General features: G+C 44.0%; 1 protein-coding gene across 3 annotated transcripts in view; it reads left to right on the forward strand.

Annotated features, from left to right (window-relative positions):
• Positions 1-20,576, forward strand: part of LOC119181771 (uncharacterized) — a 130,213-nt gene that overhangs the window by 50,328 nt on the left and 59,309 nt on the right. The window contains exon 1 of one of the 3 annotated variants that reach the window (XM_075875372.1): positions 799-1,021. The exons of 1 other annotated variant lie outside the window; for it this stretch is intronic. In XM_075875372.1, coding sequence (XP_075731487.1) covers positions 899-1,021 — 123 coding nt within the window. In that variant the 5' untranslated portion in view covers positions 799-898. Of the gene's footprint in view, positions 1-798; positions 1,022-20,447; positions 20,462-20,576 lie in introns of those variants that run through there. One more of the 3 variants, XM_075875373.1, reaches the window with a different exon arrangement.

The following is a 20,576-nucleotide window of genomic DNA, read 5'->3' on the forward strand; positions in this document are numbered from 1 at the left end:
GGTCTTTTCGATATCTACGAGCTTTTTGTTTGGTTGTTCAGCTCGACGTCAAGGGGCTGCCTAAGAGCTTGCCAAGCTTACACCGGTACGAGGGTCGTAACAATACATCAGCGACCGAATTCACTTGCAGGCTTCTGAGAGAGAAAGGAATCTGCGATCATGAGGACGGGCTGACGCTTGGATCAGAAGAAAAGATCCGTAGATTAGTGCGGGAAAATTGTAGGCTAGCGATAGTTCAAGAGAAAGCCAAGTTCCTCACGAAAGACCGCGCCATACCTCGAATTTCGAAACCTCGGTCAATCGTTGCTATCGAGCTCGTTAAATCCCTTGTTCTCGTGTACCCAACAAGAGGAAATTTGTCAGCTCCCATTTTGAAAGATTCAAGAAACGGTTCAAAAACGACGGGACATACAGAAGACGCACACGGCGCAGGCGACAAGCCTGTTTTCCCCCGCTCCATTTCGAAGATTCGAACAAACTTCGCTCTGCGCTCTTCGGTCTACACTGCCTCTTGACTTTGTCGCTGCTTACGACAGAATGTAATTACACCCGTCATATTTCATTCAAGGACGCTGCTACGTTCTCACGAGCACAGCCGAACTGTTACTTCAGCGCTCCATGCTACGCAACGCGGTATATGACTTCGTATGAAAACTGGTGCTGAGTTCTGTGCGAAACTACCTGATTTCTCCAAGAATCGCGAAGCTCAATGTCCTTTGAAGAAGACGTGTGAGAACTACGCTCCCTGCTTTGTGCTTCGATTGTGTTGACGTGTGACTCTCGTTACAAGTGTCAGCGAGAAATACTTAGCTCGACATGCGAGACAGCTGGCGTAGAATATGATGTGAGAACTGAGCTCGCACGGGTCACAACGAGGTTGACGTGATGTGTCGCCCGGATGATCACCTCAGGCACCGCTGAGTTGTCAGCAATGAAACCGAAGAACAATTACGCGTCCTCAATGAAAATACCCGCAAAGACCGTCATCGTCGGCGAACTTCCCATCGCCTTCTTGAGCATCGTAAGTTATTTTGTTTTCAACTCGTACCTCTATATATTACTTTTTCAGTCGCGTTGAGAGTTAGTGGGCTTTGAGGGATAAATTTAAGGGTTTGGGGGATGAATTTAAGGGTTTGGTAGAAAACGCGCTGTAGTTTTTTTTTATTGAAGTAGAAAATGAACGAAAGAGTTTTTGTCACCGTTACTTGGCGACAGCTACCCCTTTCCACTTGATTGTTACAAATAAAGAAAAAAAAATAGCATATATACATATATTCAGTCCTACATGGGTGAGAGCGAAAATTTATTGGCAGAACAAACACGTTGTCGACACGCTCACTTTTAACTTTTTTTCCGCTCAGTAGTGGTCACAAATCTTCGTTTCTTCGAAAAAGTGTTGCAGCACCTTCATTGCTATGCCATTTGTTTTAGATGGCCATGGACCAAGTATTTTATTCAACGCAAATGGCCGCTCGGGATGTTCAAGGATGATATTGGGATAAAAATCCCAAGCATTTCGTTACGTCACACTTAAGTATATTGAAAATGTTGTATAGCGTAGCATAGCCTCAAATTCATATGCACACATGCTTTAGGCGCGAGCGTGCATGGATAGACAGAAAGATAGAAGGTGAGAGGGAAGGGGTAGTTCGTGTGAATGTGTGTATGAGTGAATGAGAGAGTGAATCAGAGAGTCAATGAGTGAGTGAGTCAGGGTGTGAGGGTGTGAGGGGGTTTGTGTGTCCTATGGACTTCACACCATTTAAAACCTTTTTAAAACCATGAACCAACAAGCCCAACAGCATGCCTTACTTAAGGAGGAGAGTCAGAGATACCTGCGATCGGTTTGACAGTAACTTGATTTCAGAAATAGAGTTATAGATAAAAAAAAAACTCACGCTATATTTCTCTATTTTGCAAGAGTTTTATTGTTGTAAATCTAGTAGGTTTATTTTTTTATCGTTATTCTCATCGCCGGTTTTGTGTGAAACATCCCGAGCCTATATCGTTTGCCACTACCTGGCTAAAACCAAAACGTGAGATGACTACTTCGTAGGAGTGAAAAGAAAACAAACAAGTAGATCTGCGACAACGTGGGAGGTAGCTTCGGAAGTGATTACAAAAAGAGGCATGACTGTGGGGTCATTGACACCGCCTTCGGAGAGTCCCCTGCCGCTCTCGCATTTTTTCGTCCACACTATCTGTGTAGATGTGGTACGTGTCGTTTTCTTTAGTTGCCCTTATTTGTCTATTACGCTCTTTGGAAATGTGTTTTCCTTTTGCTCTCTTCTTTTGGGATACTGATGAATCTAGCGAGGCTTCGGGTCACGGCTCGGCCACTCAATCGCGGCCGCCCATGACAATATGGAGATTCCACAGAGATCACGTGACGGGCGAGTTCCTGATTTCAGGTCACGTAAAGCGAAGTCAGCCCCTCGGGGCAGCCCCACCGCGTCTAAGACGCTTCACAGACAAAAAATAATTATTTCTTTCTTATTTCTCTGCTTGGTTTTCAGAGATGCAGATAGCACGAGGGGAGAGAGCAGGTCAGGAAGAAAATCATGCGGTTCTTTTAAAGGAGGGCCCTTCCACGCTTTTCGAGCATGGTGAGAAAAGGCGGCCGACCAGTAGTCGACGCTCCCTAGAACACACGAGAGAAATATTATAGCTCAGCACTCACCCAGTAATTGGTTGGTTGGTTGGTTGGTTTCTAAACAACTTGGCGCAACCCACCTAAGGCATAGGCCATTAATGGGACGGTGCCTTGCTTTTTAAATTAATTCACTTTTGAAAGGGAGGGTTGAATTTATTAGGTAATATAGGTAATCATTTAAAGGCGTCAGATTTCTAAAAAAATAAAAAAACTTCGAAAAGGATAACATAATAAACACACACACAAAAAAAGAAAAAAATCTACATGTAAAACAACTGAATTTACCGATGTTTAGCATTCCATTCTTTTAGATTCTCGTAATAAATTTGTAACAGCGGTAAAAACGCTCCTGTGGCTGAAACCAAATGCGATCGCGCTAAACGAAAGAATTACCGGAAGTGTCAAGTTTAAGTCCAACTTTCGTAGGGGTTCTTCTAGTAGTTTTTTTCCTTTGCCGTTTGAATTTTCGGCATGACAAAAAGAAGTGGTCCAAAGATTCACTCTCATTACAGTGAAGGCACAAAGGCGACTGTGCCAGACCCGACATCTGAAGGTAAAGGTTCAATGAAGGGACTCGACAACGCAGCCTTGTGATTACTATTTCTTCCTTTCTTAATGTACACCACTTGTTCTTCCAAGGGAACTTTAGCTGTGGATAGTCTGAAAAAAACAAAAAACAAAGGTGATTTTTCGACATTATTGGGCGTTGTTTGTTTTTTAAAGTGTGTTGCTGTGATATATTCAGAAGTAGGCAAAATAGGTAAAACAGGACAATGGAGGGAAGATACAGCTAGTGCATCTGCATGCTCATTGAGAGATAAACCTCTATGGCCTGGTACCCAAACTAGTCGAACGAGTCGCACATGTCTAGAGAGAGAGAGAGAGAGAGAGAGAGAGAGAGAGAGAGAATAAACATTTATTAATAACAAATGCACACTGAGCCTTCTTTGGGTGGGGCCCTCAGTCCAGGGCTCCATTGCCTTGCGCGACCCTGCGAGCCCGCTGGACCAGCTGCTGCTGTTCCTGCCGGCGTAAGCTGAGCAGAGCAGACTCCCAAGAGGAAGGGGCGGGATTGGGAATGGGAAACACGCCCTGTGGGACAGAGCATTCCCACGTGGAGTGGTACACCGTCGGTACGGATCCACAGAAGGGGCAGTAGGAGGGGTAGAGAGTCGGATGAAAGCGATTTAGCATATAAAGGCAAGGAAATGAATTGGTCGGTAGTTGCCGCCAAGCGACAGCATCTGCTCTGTTAAGTGAAGGATGAGGGGGAGGATACGTATAACGGTTCTGTCGATAGTACTGCAGCGCAGCGTTGTAGTTTAGTGGTTGTGTCGATGCGTCGTCTGGATGGGACAGCTCTTCCAATGGAGCCCGGCCGGTCAGCTCTCGGGCAACCGCATGAACGCGTTCATTACCATGGAGAGAGGCGTGTCCAGGAGTCCAGACGATACGCACAGGACGTAATGCGGACGGTGAGACAGAAGAGAGGATATTGTGTGTATGTGCAGCCACAAGTCCTTGAGCGAAAGCACGGCAAGCAGCTTGTGAATCTGTTACAATAGTGACAGGGGAGTCATGTGACAGTGTCGTAGCGTGAACAATTGCCAGAGCGAGAGCTCCCTCCTCTGCCAGACCACTGTCTGTAGTGCGAAGTGTGGCAGACGCCACTAGGAATGAGCGAGTAGAAAGTTTCCAAGGTACGCGAAAAAGTTGGTGAGCTTAAGGCAGTACAGACTGAGAGACAGTCTGTTAGAACAATCACCGCTGATAGATCTTGGGGCACATTACGCAATGCAAGGACTATTGCCAGCAGCTCAGCTTGTCTTGGTAAATAGGGATAAAGTCGGGTAATAAAATTGAGAAAGCCCAATCTAGAGAGGATGATACGATTCCTACGCCAGCCTTCTCTTCATAAACAGAAGCCTCAGTCGCTATCACAATATATGTTTCTAGATTGGCCAAATAATCTTCCTAAATGCCATTTTCTAAGGCTCAAAGTCAGCTAAAGACTGCTTTCTCTTCTCTCGACCGGTGTCTATACAAGCTCGAAAGTCACTTGTCACAGCCATTATGTAAGCCGTTGGCTAATTTGAGCATGGAGAGCTCTGTCGTTACAAGGATGGTGCGCGTTCCACGCAAGCCTGGTGGTTTCTCTTCCTCTCTTATCTCTGCCTTCTTTCTTTGCGTATAAGCGTTCATTGATTTCTCCCTCTCTCTATTTCCATCTGTTTACTGCTTTTTCTACCTTTCTTCTTCTTTCTTCCAGCCTTTGCTGCCCTCTACTTCTCTGTTGTTGTTTTCTAAGCCATGGTTACTCGCTTTGTTTACTCGCTCCTTCTCATTCCTGTTTACCCTGACAGCTCTTTTATACATCATAATCATCATTTATTGAACCCTTAAAGGCCCCTTGCGGGGTATTAAATAAGGGGGAGGCAAAAACACAATTCAACAGATGCATGATTGTCAATGGTACAATGCATAATCGAAAGTGAACTACATGATAAAAAACAATGTCAACAGAAGGAAATTATATATTAATATTATTATTTAACATTCCTTACAGGCCCTTTACAGGGCATTGAGTAAGGGGGGTAATTGGTGAAATTTTACAGATCACACAAAATTAATTCACGCGTTACAAAGCGTATCAGCACAATGAAAAGTTGACGCGGTTTACAATATAAGTTGAAGTTGACAGGCGATTCCATAGTATTATATATATATATATATATATATATATATATATATATATATATATATATATATATATATATATATATATATATATATATATACGTGGAAGGAAACGGCAACAATTGTAAATTAACTAACATATCAAGTGATTTAAGATTAGCGGTTTAAATTTTAAGGGGTTTTGTTCGTGCACTATAGATTCAGGCAGGCTATTCCAGTCTTCAATGGCAGTATGTAAAAATGATTTATTGAAATTGTTAGTTGAACCATGTAAGCGCTGTAAACATAGGGAGTTAAAGAGTCGCAATTCTCTCTACCACTCTCTTTCTATGCAATACTGAACGACGCTACGCTATGCTCCGCTGTCGTGCCTAGATAGCCGAGTCATGACGACAATCGCACTCGAATTGTGTCGTCATCGTCGTCGTCTTCATCATCATCATCATAATAATCATCATCATCTCCAGCCTGACTACGTCCACTGCAGGACAAAGGCCTCTCCCATGTTCGTATCGTGTACGTAGGTTCAAACCCCATCTTGACGAGAAAGTTTTTTCGCCTAGGTTTTTTTTTTGTCTCTGTATCCCCCTTCATTCTTTTGTGATCTTTCTCTGTGTACTCCTTTCTCGGCCATAACATTTATCGCATCTCCTGATGCACAATCGGCATCAGGAGTTCTGTAACCGAAACAGAAGACGAAGAAGTGATCGAGGAGAGCACACGCAGGTGCATGATGATACACTATTTGCTTAACGTTGCGTTAAAAATTTTATCTCCAAATCATTTAGGTCTTACTAAATATTAATCATAAATCCAGTATGTGTTATCCACCCGACCCTTGGCCGATCCCCATGAGGGGGTAGGGGGCCAATATACCAATCATCATCATCATCATCATCATCATCATCATCATCATCATCATCATCATCATCATCATCATCATCATCATCATCATCATCATCATCATCATCTTCTTCTTCTTCTTCTTCTTCTTCTTCTTCATCAGAAAGAGGGATTAGATATATGATTACATTAAAATGGCTATTAGTGCAATTCATTGTCGAGCGAAACTTCATGGTACCCGACGTTGACATCCTTTATTTTCGTTGAAAGACGCCTTGATACGCAGTGCGGATATTCGGCACGTCGGTATGCGGTGGGCGCAAGCCACAACTGCTTTTTTTTTTAAAAAACAATAGTCTTTCTGGGGGAACTTCGACAAAAAAATTTGGTCTTTCTGTCTCTACATTTGTATCTTTGTCCACCCTAACGATACCTCAAACGGCACCAAACGGCCAACCCCTCCCGCAGCGCCCACCAATATTGCTCAAGGTTTTGCGTTCATAGCTGTGCGATTGTCAATTAAAAAGCCATTATTGCGCATATATGAGGTGCCACAACAACGCTTCGATGTTTTGTGAGTCTGCCTTTATACTAGAAGAGGCACACACAAGTAAGTCACTAAGGAGTGTAGCGTTTATCGCGCTGCGCTGACAGTGATACGCGGTGCTCAGAAAGGTGTTTCCAACGCTTTGCTACGACGTCACGGTGGTGGCACCTGCCCGTCGCTCTGCGTTCTACACCTTATCACCTCCGAGACTGGCGCGCATTTTTCTCCGCTGGCTGCACGCGTTCATTTTTGAAGATAGCTGGCAGATGGCGCTTGTGTCTTACGTGCCTCAATGCGCTCGTTCGACTCCACTACACGCCCGAGGCACTCTAACGCAGCGCCTCCAGAATATCATTCACCGATTTTCTTGCGCAGAACATCAAATAAACGTTTTGTTCACTCTCTCCAGACGCAAGACTATCGTCTTTCCACGGCATTTGCGGTGTAACATGCAGATTTAGAATCAATTTTTTTGTTTCTTTTTCTTCTAAATGTGCGTGGCTGAACGTCTACCAGCGCCAATGCAGACGGTTTTGTCAGTACAGCTTTCATGATTGTGCCGTGTGCTTCAGAGCGACGCAACAGACCACATTTTTTAGCTTTCTTTACTGTACAACGCAAGGCCATGTTAAACTCATGGGGATCGTAGGTACATGGAATCGAATCCCACATCGTGAAGAAATCCATATCAACAAAAATTTCTTCCTCTCTGTCGGTGCTTGGTCTCTGTTTCATGTGACAGTTAATTATCACGCGATGGACAAATCGGCGCATATTTTCAGTGAGGAAGCCAGACGATGAAGACAAGGATGAAAAAAAGAGCGATTACCAAGTCATGAGGATGATAAGTATTCTTAAAACTTTATTTTGTTCCGGAGAAGTCACAGGGGAGACCCGGCGCCACCCGGCTGTTAGTTTTTTGTTCCACACACACACACACACACACACACACACACACACACACACACACACACACACACACACACACACACACACACACACACACACACACACACACACACACACACACACACACACACACACACGCACACACACACACGCACGCACACACACACACACACACACACACACACACACACACACACACACACACACACACACACACACACACACACACACACACACACACACACACAACCGGGAACGCTCCCTCACGCATAAGTAGATAAGGCAACCCAACCACCAACCAAGACGCAATCTTCCGAGAAGCGTTTATTTCCGCAGGGACGGACGGAGTTGCTGCAGCCTTTTTTTTTTTCGCTTCCACGGTACGAGAGCAATAAAATGTTTGCTCCGGCAACCCTGACTTTACGGAAAAGAGAATCATCTGTGGGCTCTTCCGATGTAGATTGTACCGCATCCTCCGACGCGATAGCAAAGTGGTCCACATCCCCAAGGAGCACTCGGAGTGCATCTGACTGGGAGAGCGCATATGAAAAAAAAAATAATGGAAACGAGTTCAGGAAGCAGATTCTCACGAAAGTGCGCTAGCGTATATGGAAATAGACGACTCGGAAAGCATAGCAAGTGCACCTAGCATGCCGCCTAGAGTGAGTGTTTTATTGCACCATCGCGGACGTGATATGCAGCGGTTGGTAAAAGGAGCTAGACCTAACCTAAATCCCGCGATTCTTATGTTTTCGGAAGTATCTTAGAGCACCGGACTACATTGAAATCGTTCCTGATGAGACTGTGATTCATGCAGGATATATTACAACCTCTAAAGGTAATGGGTGATTTCCGTGGTGACTAGGATTGGCCGCGTGCATTAACACGATTGCATATTCACCTGATGAAGGTAATCTTACCTATGTTAACAGAGGTTGCAGCGCAAGCACGAAAGTGCTGGAAGAAAAGCGCACGGAAGGCGAGGAACGGAAGGCAAAAAAGGACAATACGAGCCTCTTTGCCCTTCGTTCCTGGCGTTCTGTACGCTTTTATTCTAGCACCTTCGTGCTCGCGCTACAGCCCCTATTAACATGAAATTTGACCAACGAGCACCAATAGACGTTCTTCTTTAATCTAACCTAACAACAGCCCCGTTTGGCTTAGGGGTAATGCAGATAACCCATCAAGGATGCATTTTCTCTTCTGAAGAAGGTTTCGATCGATTCATTATGTCGAGACGTCACTCAGCTGGAGTACGACACAAGACACAGCGTGCGTGCTGTGCCACGACCAAGAAGTTGCAGCAGGCACTCGTTAGCACGAACATTTCTTTCCAGGATTCTCTGGGAGTTTCTTACCTCTCTGCTGCTGACGCTACACTATTGTTCTACACGTCTCAGCAGTCTCTCGCTGGCAAAGTATTTCGCCATGCATATTTCCTTTCGCATACGTACGAGTGGCTTACAACACTCTTTGTAAAAATAGTCACAGCGAGGAGATATTACTCTTTGCGACTGTACTCGCAGCAATGTGCAGAGAACAATCACTCGCAGTCGCTCTAGCTCGTCTTCACCAAAAGCCGCTGACGAAAGTAACCCTATTGGAATGTCGTCCTCAGAAGTAATCGGGGATGAGGGTGACGAAGGTGCTGCTGAAATTCTTGAAGGCAACAACTGCGCACCGATGGTCGTAGGCCAACAGCAGTACCTTGACAAGTGTGACTTTGTGCTTCTGCGCTCTCCCTCATCTTCCTTCTCTCTCCCTCTCCTCCTATAACGTTTAGTCTCCCGTATCTAACTTGTCAGCGTAAGGTAGCATACCAGTGTTTTTTTTTTAAACGGTTGACACTCCTGTCTTTAATCACCTTCCTGTTTCGTCTTTCCTTCCCAAACGATCAAGCAATGTAACTTTTCGCACCTGTATCTCGCCTCCAGCAGTTGAAAACAGAAGGCGTGCCGCGTACGCAAGCTCACGCTAGCCTGGGCTGGGTGGTTGGTTGCGTTGGGCCTTCACCAAGGCTGATTGCTTTCAAAGGGGGCTACCTTTCATTCCTCTCCCCCTTCCTGAAACATTTCGTTTTCGCGCGAATATATGGGTACACACACCTTAACATACATAGAGTGGTTGTCTCGGTCCCATATGCACGAAAGATATATCTGGTTACTTCTCTGGTTTTCGAAAAAAACGTCTACGCATACCCGGATAAGGTTAAATAAAAAGAAAATCTAAATGTGAAAATAAATGAGTGTTTATTAACTATGACCCCGTAGTAACTTAAACTGTAGCTTTTGTATGCTAGACCTAACTAAGTCTACAAGGGAACCTTTCCTGCGAACGTACCGTTGATGTATTATTGCCGCAAAACTTCGTACTGTGTCGTACAAACATGGTACCATTTGTACACGGCACCAAACATAGACACCACCAACTGTACACCGCACCAACTGAGACTGAGGCATAGAGATCATGCACTCGCTGCTGTGTTTCTCAATCTTCACAGCTACACAAGGGAACAGATGCGGATATACGTGTAGCGACCGAGTATTGCGTTGAACAGCAGAATCTATGTATATGCCCGTCACATTGAATCACTGCCGAACATGTACGGTGGTGCTGAAACGGGTCAGCTTCGACTCCGACGTCATAGCAACACCGTGGTACAAGAAGGGAAGTACCACCATCATAAACAATTCAATAACCACAGTGTAACCTTTTCGCGTGGGCCCCTTTCAACAGAGAAATGCTTTTACCTCGACGCCACATGGGGCTGTCGTTAGGCATCCATTTTCTTTTTTCCATCCACACACCGGTGTTTCTCGGAAAAAACGGGAAATATCCACACATGGACGTTTGGTCATAGTCCCGGATAGAAAAAAAAATGCGCCACACGTAGGGAACAATAAGCGTGGAAGCCGATAAACGTCGCCTGCGTGACGTATGAGTTTCTCTCTCTCTCTCTCTTTGGTGAGGGCTTACAGTGTGCCATATTTTCCCAACCACAGAACAGTGAGGGATATGGCTAACTAACTTCGTAGTTGAACTTACTTACAGCGCAACACCCGAAAAAATACAGGACAGGGAAGGAGCAAAAGAGAAAGAAAAGACGGCGGTTTCTTTCTCTTTTGCTCCTTCCCTGTCCTGTATTTTTTCTGGTGTTGCGCTGTAAGTAAGTTCACGATGGATCCTAACCAGCTGGCCCAACTAACCGTCTTACTTCGTAGTTGAGCCGTATCCAAATCCATAGAAGCCAAACTGTTCGTTGTGTTGTTACGGCGCTTCGTTTCAGCGCGAACTCGACACGAGGACTGAGGATTGAAGGCGCGAACAAGAGACCGCGTAGCGTTTCGTGCATTACATGTTTCGCAATATGAGGAGTGTTCTATTCAGTATTGTCTGTAGTTTTAGCTTCTCAATTCGGTTTAAAAGCCAGCGACAAAGTATCACTTTGATTACTCTAGTTATTGTTGTATTCTCGAAATATTTTGAAAGCTTTGGTCGCTACTGTATAAAAGCTTACACCACTGTCCGTAATTGTAATATTTTGAGTCGGGCAAAAGTGACCGTGACGTTCTTCGGTTAAAGCCTGTGAATATTTGTTTCGAATAAAATGTTGTGGTGCTCAGGACTGTTTTGAAAATGAAACTAATTCTATTCTAATCGGTGCCATCACTATTTGACTCGTATTCGATTCATTTTCATATAATTCTTACTATTCGCACACAACTACAATTTATGTTTTGACGTTGCTGTGGGAATGAATGGTGTCTACGTTCATGTCAGAGTCTCTCTCTCCCTCTATGTGCATATATATATATATATATATATATATATATATATATATATATATATATATATATATATATATATATATATATATATATATATATATATATATATATATATATATATATATATATATATATATATATATATATATATATATATATATATATATATATATATATATATATTCGTGAGTGCGCGTCAATATTTGCTTAAAGACCTAACTTATTTCGGGTGGACAAGTAATGCATTCGAAACACCAGCCAAAGCAGTCTACATTACTAAGTCCAGAGAGAGAGAGAGAACGTAAGGAGTAAGGCAGGGTGGTTAACTAGACTGAGCCCTGGTTGGCTACCCTGCACTGGGGAAGGGGAGAGGGGAAGTAAAGTTATAGAGGAGGAGAGAAAAGGTCGCTGACTGTTTCACCATCACAAACGATGAAACGGGCCGGTGTCTCTGAGAAAATGCAACAGTGCTTTCGTTGCCTTTCGGAAATTGGATGGGCAGTGCCATGGTCCCAATACTTTGTCGACAGTGAAATCACTCCTGTCCAGTTGATTTAAAGCACTGCGCAGGTGAAGCCTCTCGTTTGTGTGTGAAGTCCGTGTTCATTACTAAGTAATGGTGTAATACTTCGTGAGCCTCTCAACTCTTACGAAATATTTTTGACCACCTTTGCCAAGGTCTTTCGTCAGTGCTCGCCAATCTTTCAATTTTGCAGTGATATTCGACGTTCATGTTCATTTAAAGCAGTGCCACGGCGACATGAAGGCGCCAGTGCCAGCTTCCAAGGCGTATGGACAGAGAGATTCAAAAGAAGCATTTAAAAGTGCCACTAACAAATATTGTTACGTGATTTCGGCTGACTGAAACAGGGCATAGTGGGACATACCCAAGAAAGGTACCTCAGACTGAAAGGGAAGAAGAAGACGTTGTAAGTGAGCTGCGTTGTGGCTGCGGACTGACTACTGTTATTTTCCACGTAACAATATCAATCTAAAACTTAACGTACATGTAGCTTTACGACAGTTTTATGAGCGTTGCATGCGTATTTCAGACAAAAATCGTTCTTCTTGTTCAAGATGAGCAGAACGAAAGCTTCAACTCCTCATTTAAAAACGACACAGCCTTATTAACATTCTTTGCCCGAGAAAGAGAAAAAAAGCACACTTAATCAACGTACATGTCGTTTAATATATTTATTAACGGCGTATCACGGCTAGCATTGCGGGAATTTCGAACTGCCGTGACAGGGACCAGCAACGGCCCGGTAGAGGATGCACAACTTTGCAGGTCTGCTAGCAATCGGCATTGGCAAAAAATAATGCTTTCCAGGAGCCTCGACGCTGTGGTATCACGAATAAAAAATTCGACGGTCCTCTCTTAGCATTACAGGTCCGATATGTCAGCCTTTTATCGGATTTCTCCAGTCTTCCGGCTTCCCATGTTTACCCTTTCCACCCTCTCTCACTCTCCCCTTCCTACACGCGCAGACAAACACGCGCACTATTTTTTTTCTTGGTCCTTTGAAAAGCAGATGAGAACAACAGCGCCGTAAATTGCTTTCCCAAAGTCATACAATCTGACGTGAGAAAGGAAGCAGCGCTCATTAAAATTCAGTAAACAAGCGCTGTACTGAAGTGGGATGCTAAGCGCTTCGAGGAGCCATGGCTGTCAACGCTCTTCACCGCGCCTCATTGTCGCGCCGAAATGAACGGGCTTTCCTGCGGCTCTGAGAGTTTTAAACGCTGGGCTTCGTGAAAAATGCCGGACGATGGCTTCTGAGAGGGAAAGCGTCGTATTTATTGCTTTCACGTTTCCTCGCATATCGTTAAAGCTTGAGCGCCTCGGTGGGAAAGAAAAAAAGGAAGCGAAGCTGGAAAAAGGAGGCAGAGAATGCCGTGAATGGCGAACTTAAAAGATTGCTGTTATGAAATTTACCCAGCGCTTTTGGGGGCGAGTCCACATACATGTCTAAACCTTCGCTCTTCTCAGGTTTCAGACAAGCTTGTCCTGCTGAATTCTAAAAAAAAAATCACATTTGATGAAGTGCATTGAAGATTGGTTTGGGTCCACCACGGTGGATTCAGCGGCTAAGGTGTTCGGCTGCTGATCAAAAGGTCACGGATTCAATCCAGGCTGCGATGGTCACATTTCGATGAATGCGATATGGTAAAGACCCGTGTAGTGTGCGGTGTCAGTGCCCGATAAGAGAACGTGAGATGGCCGAAATTTCTGGAGCTCTTCGTTACGGCGTCTCTCATAATCGTATCGGCATTTCGGAACGTAATACAACAGATACTATCATTACGTGATTGGTTTAATTTATAACGAGGAAACGCTTTGTTCTGATGAAATAAAGAACTCCCACAGAACACGAACCGTCTTCCCATCAGCCTCGTTGCCCTTTCCTAAGTCTGCTATGCTAGGCTTTCATTCTCTAATGTGTTTAATTTGTGCTATGCTTTTTTTCTCGCTATGTGCTGTCCTCCTCCCCCGGCTTGGCTCTGCGGCGAACCGAATCGCTGTGGACGGACATAGTACGTAGTTCGGCTATAACAGCCTCTATAAAAGCCGTATGGTTGAATAGACGCAAAAAAATCCCAACAGCTTGAGTGCTGCACGGAATCACTGAAAATAAAATCTTCGTTATTCTGCTCTTTTAAACGCCGACCTCACTTTATTTATAACTTGTACACTGTCTAGTTTTGAGCTGCAAAACTTCCAGCCGGCTACGAAAGCGGTTTTGCTGCAGTAAAGTCGACGTAGTGAGAAGAGACGTAAAAATTTCAAAGTGACTCTAAAATATTCGCAGGAAAGGCTTAAACTCATACATTAGACTCAACAACTGACTTACTCTGGTTAAAAAGTTTATTGTCTTAATTTTTATAATTACAGCACTCGGATACCGCTTTCTGCGATTTATCGTTTATATTGAACACAATTGTTGAAAAGATATATATATATATATATATATATATATATATATATATATATATATATATATATATATATATATATATATATATATATATATATATATATATATATATATGTGTGTGTGTGTGTGTGTGTGTGTGTAAGTGTGTGTGTGTGTGTGTGTGTGTGTGTGTGCATTCTGCAGGCGTGAATAAAAGTTCCGATGAGAGTTCAGCGCTTGTGTTTCGTGTGCTCACTCGTCTTATCGTCTTGCTTCGTGGCGCAGTTTAGTACAATTACAAGGTGATTGCATTTCGACCGCTCGAATACTTAATCCCGTTATTCCGTCTCACACGCCACTGCCCCCAGCATTACCTCCAGTTTCTCGCTGCTGATCTCGTTCTTCTCACCACCGGTTGTTTGTCCGGCGCGTCGCGTAGCCGGCCCAGTATACTGTAGTTCTTTCTCATAATGGCACCAGCGTACCCGCTAAACCCCTGCTTCAACACACGTAACAGCGCTCAAAACAGAAAAAGACGACAGAGACAGGGTGTGTAGAGCCCTATTTACACTATGTCTTACTTTCGAGTGTTGCGCACTCTTACATGGGTTGAAATAAACCAACTAGTCCAGCAAGCATCCATTCGTGACTCCTGTTTGTCCTCTGACTCATTCTTCTGTGCTTCAATCTTTCATTGTTACCCCTATATTCTTGCGACAAGTATTACGTAAATAATGCGGAACAAAAACTGAAACGGTGCGTGAACGTACAGGGGCAGTCAAATATACTTAGGTCCCGCTGCCACTCAAATACTTTCGACAATGGCCTGGGAACTTTCGACGGCCCCTGTACGCATTGACAGAAATTAGCAGGACGACAGGTGCACGTTCTCGTAGCAACATTCGATGAAAAACGCTATTAATTTCACTAAAAAGCGAAGCAATGGTTTTGCTTTTGTAGGCAGAGCCATCAAGCTGTGATGACGTAAATTGAGAAATATCGCCCCAGTTTGGCCCCGCCGTGGTGGTCTAGTGGCTAAGGTACTCGGCTGCTGACCCGCAGGTCGCGGGTTCGAATCCCGGCTGCGGCGGCTGCATTTCCGATGGAGGCGGAAATGTTGTAGGCCCGTGTGCTCAGATTTGGGTGCACGTTAAAGAACCCCAGATGGTCAAAATTTCCGAAGCCCTCCACTACGGCGTCTCTCATAATCATATGGTGGTTTTGGGACGTTAAACCTCACATATCAATCAATCAATCAATCAATCAATCAATCAATCAATCAATCAATCAATCAATCAATCAATCAATCAATCAATCAATCAATGGCCCCAGTTTGTTATTACACTTTCTTCGAATAGTTTTTCGAACGTATATTCGAACAGACGTATTTTCGAAACGAACACATTTCATTGCAATCGACCTGTCGTGCCTATTGAGTAGCACGACGACCAAAGATAGCAAAAAAGCTATAGAAGCGGAATCGCCCGCGAAACACGGCTGAACCGTTAGTTATCGCCGAATATTTATGCCCTCAGCGCTTTTCGTGCAGAAAAATATCTACGCTGTTGCCATCGATCTCCAATGAACAGCGCTGTGCGGTTTGTCGACCGTGCGAAACTGGGATTTCGCTCCATCGCGTGGCTCGATCAATCCGACCCTTTTTGTAGTTTCATTTAGCACATCCATGAAGGTTGTTTTTTTTTTTTTGGAGACGAAGGTTCCACGGTGATCGTTAAAGGACGGCGTTCGATAGTGGCGCTGCAGTACTTCACATAGTCACGAGTGGCTGCGTTATATAGAACGTCTCGTACAGGTATGCGCTACAGCTCAAGCAAGGGCCCATTAACTCGCACAGATATATATCTAGTGCATATAACAGTATTATAGATAGATAGATAGATAGATAGATAGATAGGTACATACATACATACATACATACATACATACATACATACATACATACATACATACATACATACATACATACATACATACATACATACATACATACATACATACATACATACATACATACATACATACATACATACATACATACATACAGACAGACAGACAGACAGACAGACAGACAGACAGACAGACAGACAGACAGACAGACAGACAGATAGACAGATTTCGATTACGCAATTCAAAGGGTCGGGCCTGAGATATTTGTCCTCATCATCACGACCATCATAACTATCACCATGGTAATCATGATAAAGGGACTCGTTATTTTCTGCTGCACTGGGGGGGGGGGGGGTTGAGTAGCCTAATCTTTGCAGCGTGACCCTGCCTGTAATGATAAGTTCGAGTCTTTCCATTTGATTTATCTAATAAAGAATATAGTAATAACCGTGCGCCTCATAATTTCATTTCATTTCATTTTATTACCTTAAAGACCCCATTGAAGGGGTATTACATAAGGGGTGGGTACATATATGAAAACGTGAAAGCCATTTTTTTTTACAATGCAAGGTAATTTTTTACGGTGTTCAAAAAGGTGGTAGGACAGGTTATGGCAGTGATTTCGTTAGAAAGGCTGTTCCAGTCCGTAGCTGCACGAAAAAAGAATGAGGACGAAAAAGTGACGGTGCGCGTACGCGGCCACTCAACTTGTTGCGGGTGACCAGTGCGATGGGAGATGCGTGCCGGAGGAAGAATGTATGGTGGCCTGCCGAGCGAGCTGTAAAAAAACTTGTGAAAAAGGGAAAGACTAGAAATGCGGCGACGAGATGCAAGCAATGATAGGCCAGATTCTGTTTTCAGTGCTGATATGCTGGCGTCGTAAGAGTACGTAGAATGAATAAATCGTGTGGCTCGATTTTGAAGTGACTCGAGTTGATTGATGAGATATGCTTGATGCGGGCTCCAAATGGCTGATGCGTATTCTATCTTCGTCCTTACGAGAGATTGATAAGCTAGTAATTTGACATTATTAGGAGCGTGACGCAAATGGCGTTTTAAAAACCCGAGTGTTTTGTTAGCAGATGCAATGATGTTCGTAATATGCGTTGCCCAGGTTAAATCGCTACAAAGGGTTACTCCGTGATAGTTATAGGAAGGAACTAATTCGAGGTTTGTGTCAGCAATTTGGTGCGGGAATACTATCGGATTTCGATGGCGGTGAAAGGGAACAGTTTTACATTTGTTAGGATTGAGTTTTATTAGCCAAAGGCTACATCAATCCTGTAAGCTTAGTAAGTCAGTATGAAGAGACGTGTTATCCGAAACGTTGTTTATTTTACGATAAATAACGCAGTCGTCTGCAAACATGCGTATGTTAGAAGATACATGTAATGGAAGGTCATTAATGTAAATCAAAAACAGAAGCGGGCCTAGGACAGACCCTTGAGGGACACCTGAGTTTACCGGGGTTGTGTTAGACATTTTATTGTTGACGGAAACTGATTGCCAACGATTAGTTAAGAATTCTTTAATCCATGCTAATACGTCATCATTTAAATTCAACGCGGCAAGCTTTAGTAGTAGGCGCTCATGAGGAACTTTGTCAAATGTCTTTGCGAAATCGATGAAGATGGCGTCAGTCTGAAGGTTAGAGTCGAGGTTAACATGCAGGTCGTGAACAAACATAATCTTATGGTTACGGAGCGCAAGACGCAGTAATAAATTATTTTTCTTCTCGCGAGAGAACGATTCACTTCGCCACGGCTGCTGCTTTCGTTTGCCGCTCTCATTTCTGGGGCGTCGAAATAAAGGCCTCAGGTTCATTCATCCCCGCGCGAATGTCAGTCAGGAGGGCGCCGATCGATGTCGGTCGTGCGGTGGAAATCTCCCGATTGAAAGGGAACCCCAGCGCACTTCATAAATATCGCGCGGAACGTCACGGTTCCTCTCTACGAGTCCTCTTTCTTCGTAGCTTCGCCTGTCTACAGCTTTGCGGCACAGTTTCGCGTCGGTAAGCCGATACGCTATCCCGAATTGACATGCAATGTTTATGTTTACCCCCAAGTATCACGAAAAAAAGAATAATAATGATAAAGAGAAAAACGGAAAGCAAAAAAAAAAAACAGAGGGAAGGAGAACTCGTGCACCATTGCTTATAATTATTAATTTGAGTCAGTTATTATTTTTTCATGAAACTGTGCTTTCGTCAACAGTATTTTTGTCGATATACCTTGACTTACTTTATTATTTTTCATGTCTTCTTTTTTCGTCGTCGCCTCTCCGTTTCGGACCCTCCATTGGTGACCTCCGAGTTTTCTTTCTGTGTCTTTTCGACACAATTACGCAATTTCGTCATCATCGACGATGCTAGGGAACCTATGTTTTGTTTGTTTTCGTTCACTCATTCATCTACCTTTCCACATGACTCATAACTATCTCAACACTCCCTATTGCGCTCTTCCTTAGCTGTTAACTGTTATAGTCTACAGTAAGGTCTACTGAATAAAGAAAAAAAAAAAAACATTTCAAAGCAACACTTCCGGAACGAAATGTCAGTTTCTTAGATAAGGAAGGGCTTGATTTAACGCAATTATACTAGAAGAATATTGCGAGAGAAATGTTGCAGTGGTCATTTTTTCGATAATGAAATTTATTCGCCGCCTAGACGTTGGGATGTTCTGTGCCCTGAAATATTAATAACTGTTCGGTGCACCACACCCCAAAACCACGATATGGCTATGAGCGACGTCATAGTTGAGGGCCTTGGACATTTAGACCAACTGGGGTTCTTTAACGTGCACGCAAATTTAAGATGGGGACGAAGAGCGCTGGAGACGGGACTCTGGCACTCAGATTGAAATACGCAGCGCCTATATCCTTTTGACTCTTTTGAAGTGCGGCGGCCATGGCCGTTATCCTATCCCGTGACGTGTTCTCTGAGAATTGACCTTACAGTAGATGCACTTTCCTACAGCTGCCGTCACCGGAGGGAGTGAGATGAAGGTTTCAATTCCTCCCCCCACCCTCTCCTTCTTCTACAGGCATTTTAAAATTTTGCATGTGTATATATACACTCCACACGAGTTATTGCACAGATATAGATCACGAGACACGTAATATATATATATATATATATATATATATATATATATATATATATATATATATATATATATATATATATATATATATATATATATATATATATATATATATATATATATATATATATATGAAGATGTCGTTTGCTGAATTTTCCACCCACAACTGTCGATATTGCTACCAAAATTTTCGCGAAACAAACTGTCTGACACTACTGGTTGGTGGTAACCTTATTAGATTGTCCTGCATGATTTTAGGCAACCTGAGCTCGGGTCTTCCACGATGGGATTTCGAGATCTTGTCGCAGCGCCACCTCGCGGTCCCGTTGTCGTTAAAGATTTCTGGCTATATACACCCTGACATAACCTTCCTTGCCTTCCCTTTCTTCGCTTCCAACCACTAAACGACAGTCCACCTCGGCCGCTGACCCGCAAGTCGTGGGTTCGAATCCTGGCTGCGGTGGCTGCATTTCCGATGGAAGGGGAAATGTTGTAGGCCCGTGTGCTCAGATTTGGGTGCATGTTAAAGAACCCCAGGTGGTCCGGAGCCCTCTCCTAGGGCGTCTCTCCTAATCATATGGTGGTTTTGGGACGTCAAACCTCACAAATCAATCAATCAATCAATCAATCAATCAATCAATCAATCAATCAATCAATCAATCAATCAACGACAGTTCACCGTGCGCTCGCTTCGTTGGCGCATAGTGTACCAGCGGTACGCGTTTTCCCGCACTCGCAGTGCCCTCTCCCTCGGTTCGTGCACCGGTACACACGTCAATTTGCGTCCGGGCGACTCCGCGCACCCCCCCTTGTTCTCTCGCGCTGCGTAGTAACCCGGTGTGGCCGTATTGACGAGCAGTGGCCGGCGACGCTTTTTACGAGAACCGGGCGAGCGCATAACAGCCCGTCCGGCGTGTTTGCCTCCGACCAAAGCACGCACCGGCGTGCCTCATTGTGAGTCGAAGGGCACGGTTGTGGCGGTCGTGCCGGCCGCCGATGTCCCTGCTGGGACATTCGGTCAACGCGGCCACCGGTGGCACTGAAGGGTCTCCTCACTGAGGCGTCTCTTTCGCCTGCATCGGTTCGTCGAAACTGTTATCGTAAGCATTTCTTACCCGTCACTTCCTTTTTTATATTTTCCCAACATGGTAGCCACCACAAGTAACCACCTTTTCTTCATTTTTCTTTTCCCTCTCGAGCGCCACGCGTCGGATA

The sequence above is a fragment of the Rhipicephalus microplus genome, chromosome 10, assembly GCF_043290135.1.
Source record: "Rhipicephalus microplus isolate Deutch F79 chromosome 10, USDA_Rmic, whole genome shotgun sequence".
NCBI classification, from domain to species: Eukaryota; Metazoa; Arthropoda; class Arachnida; order Ixodida; family Ixodidae; genus Rhipicephalus; species Rhipicephalus microplus.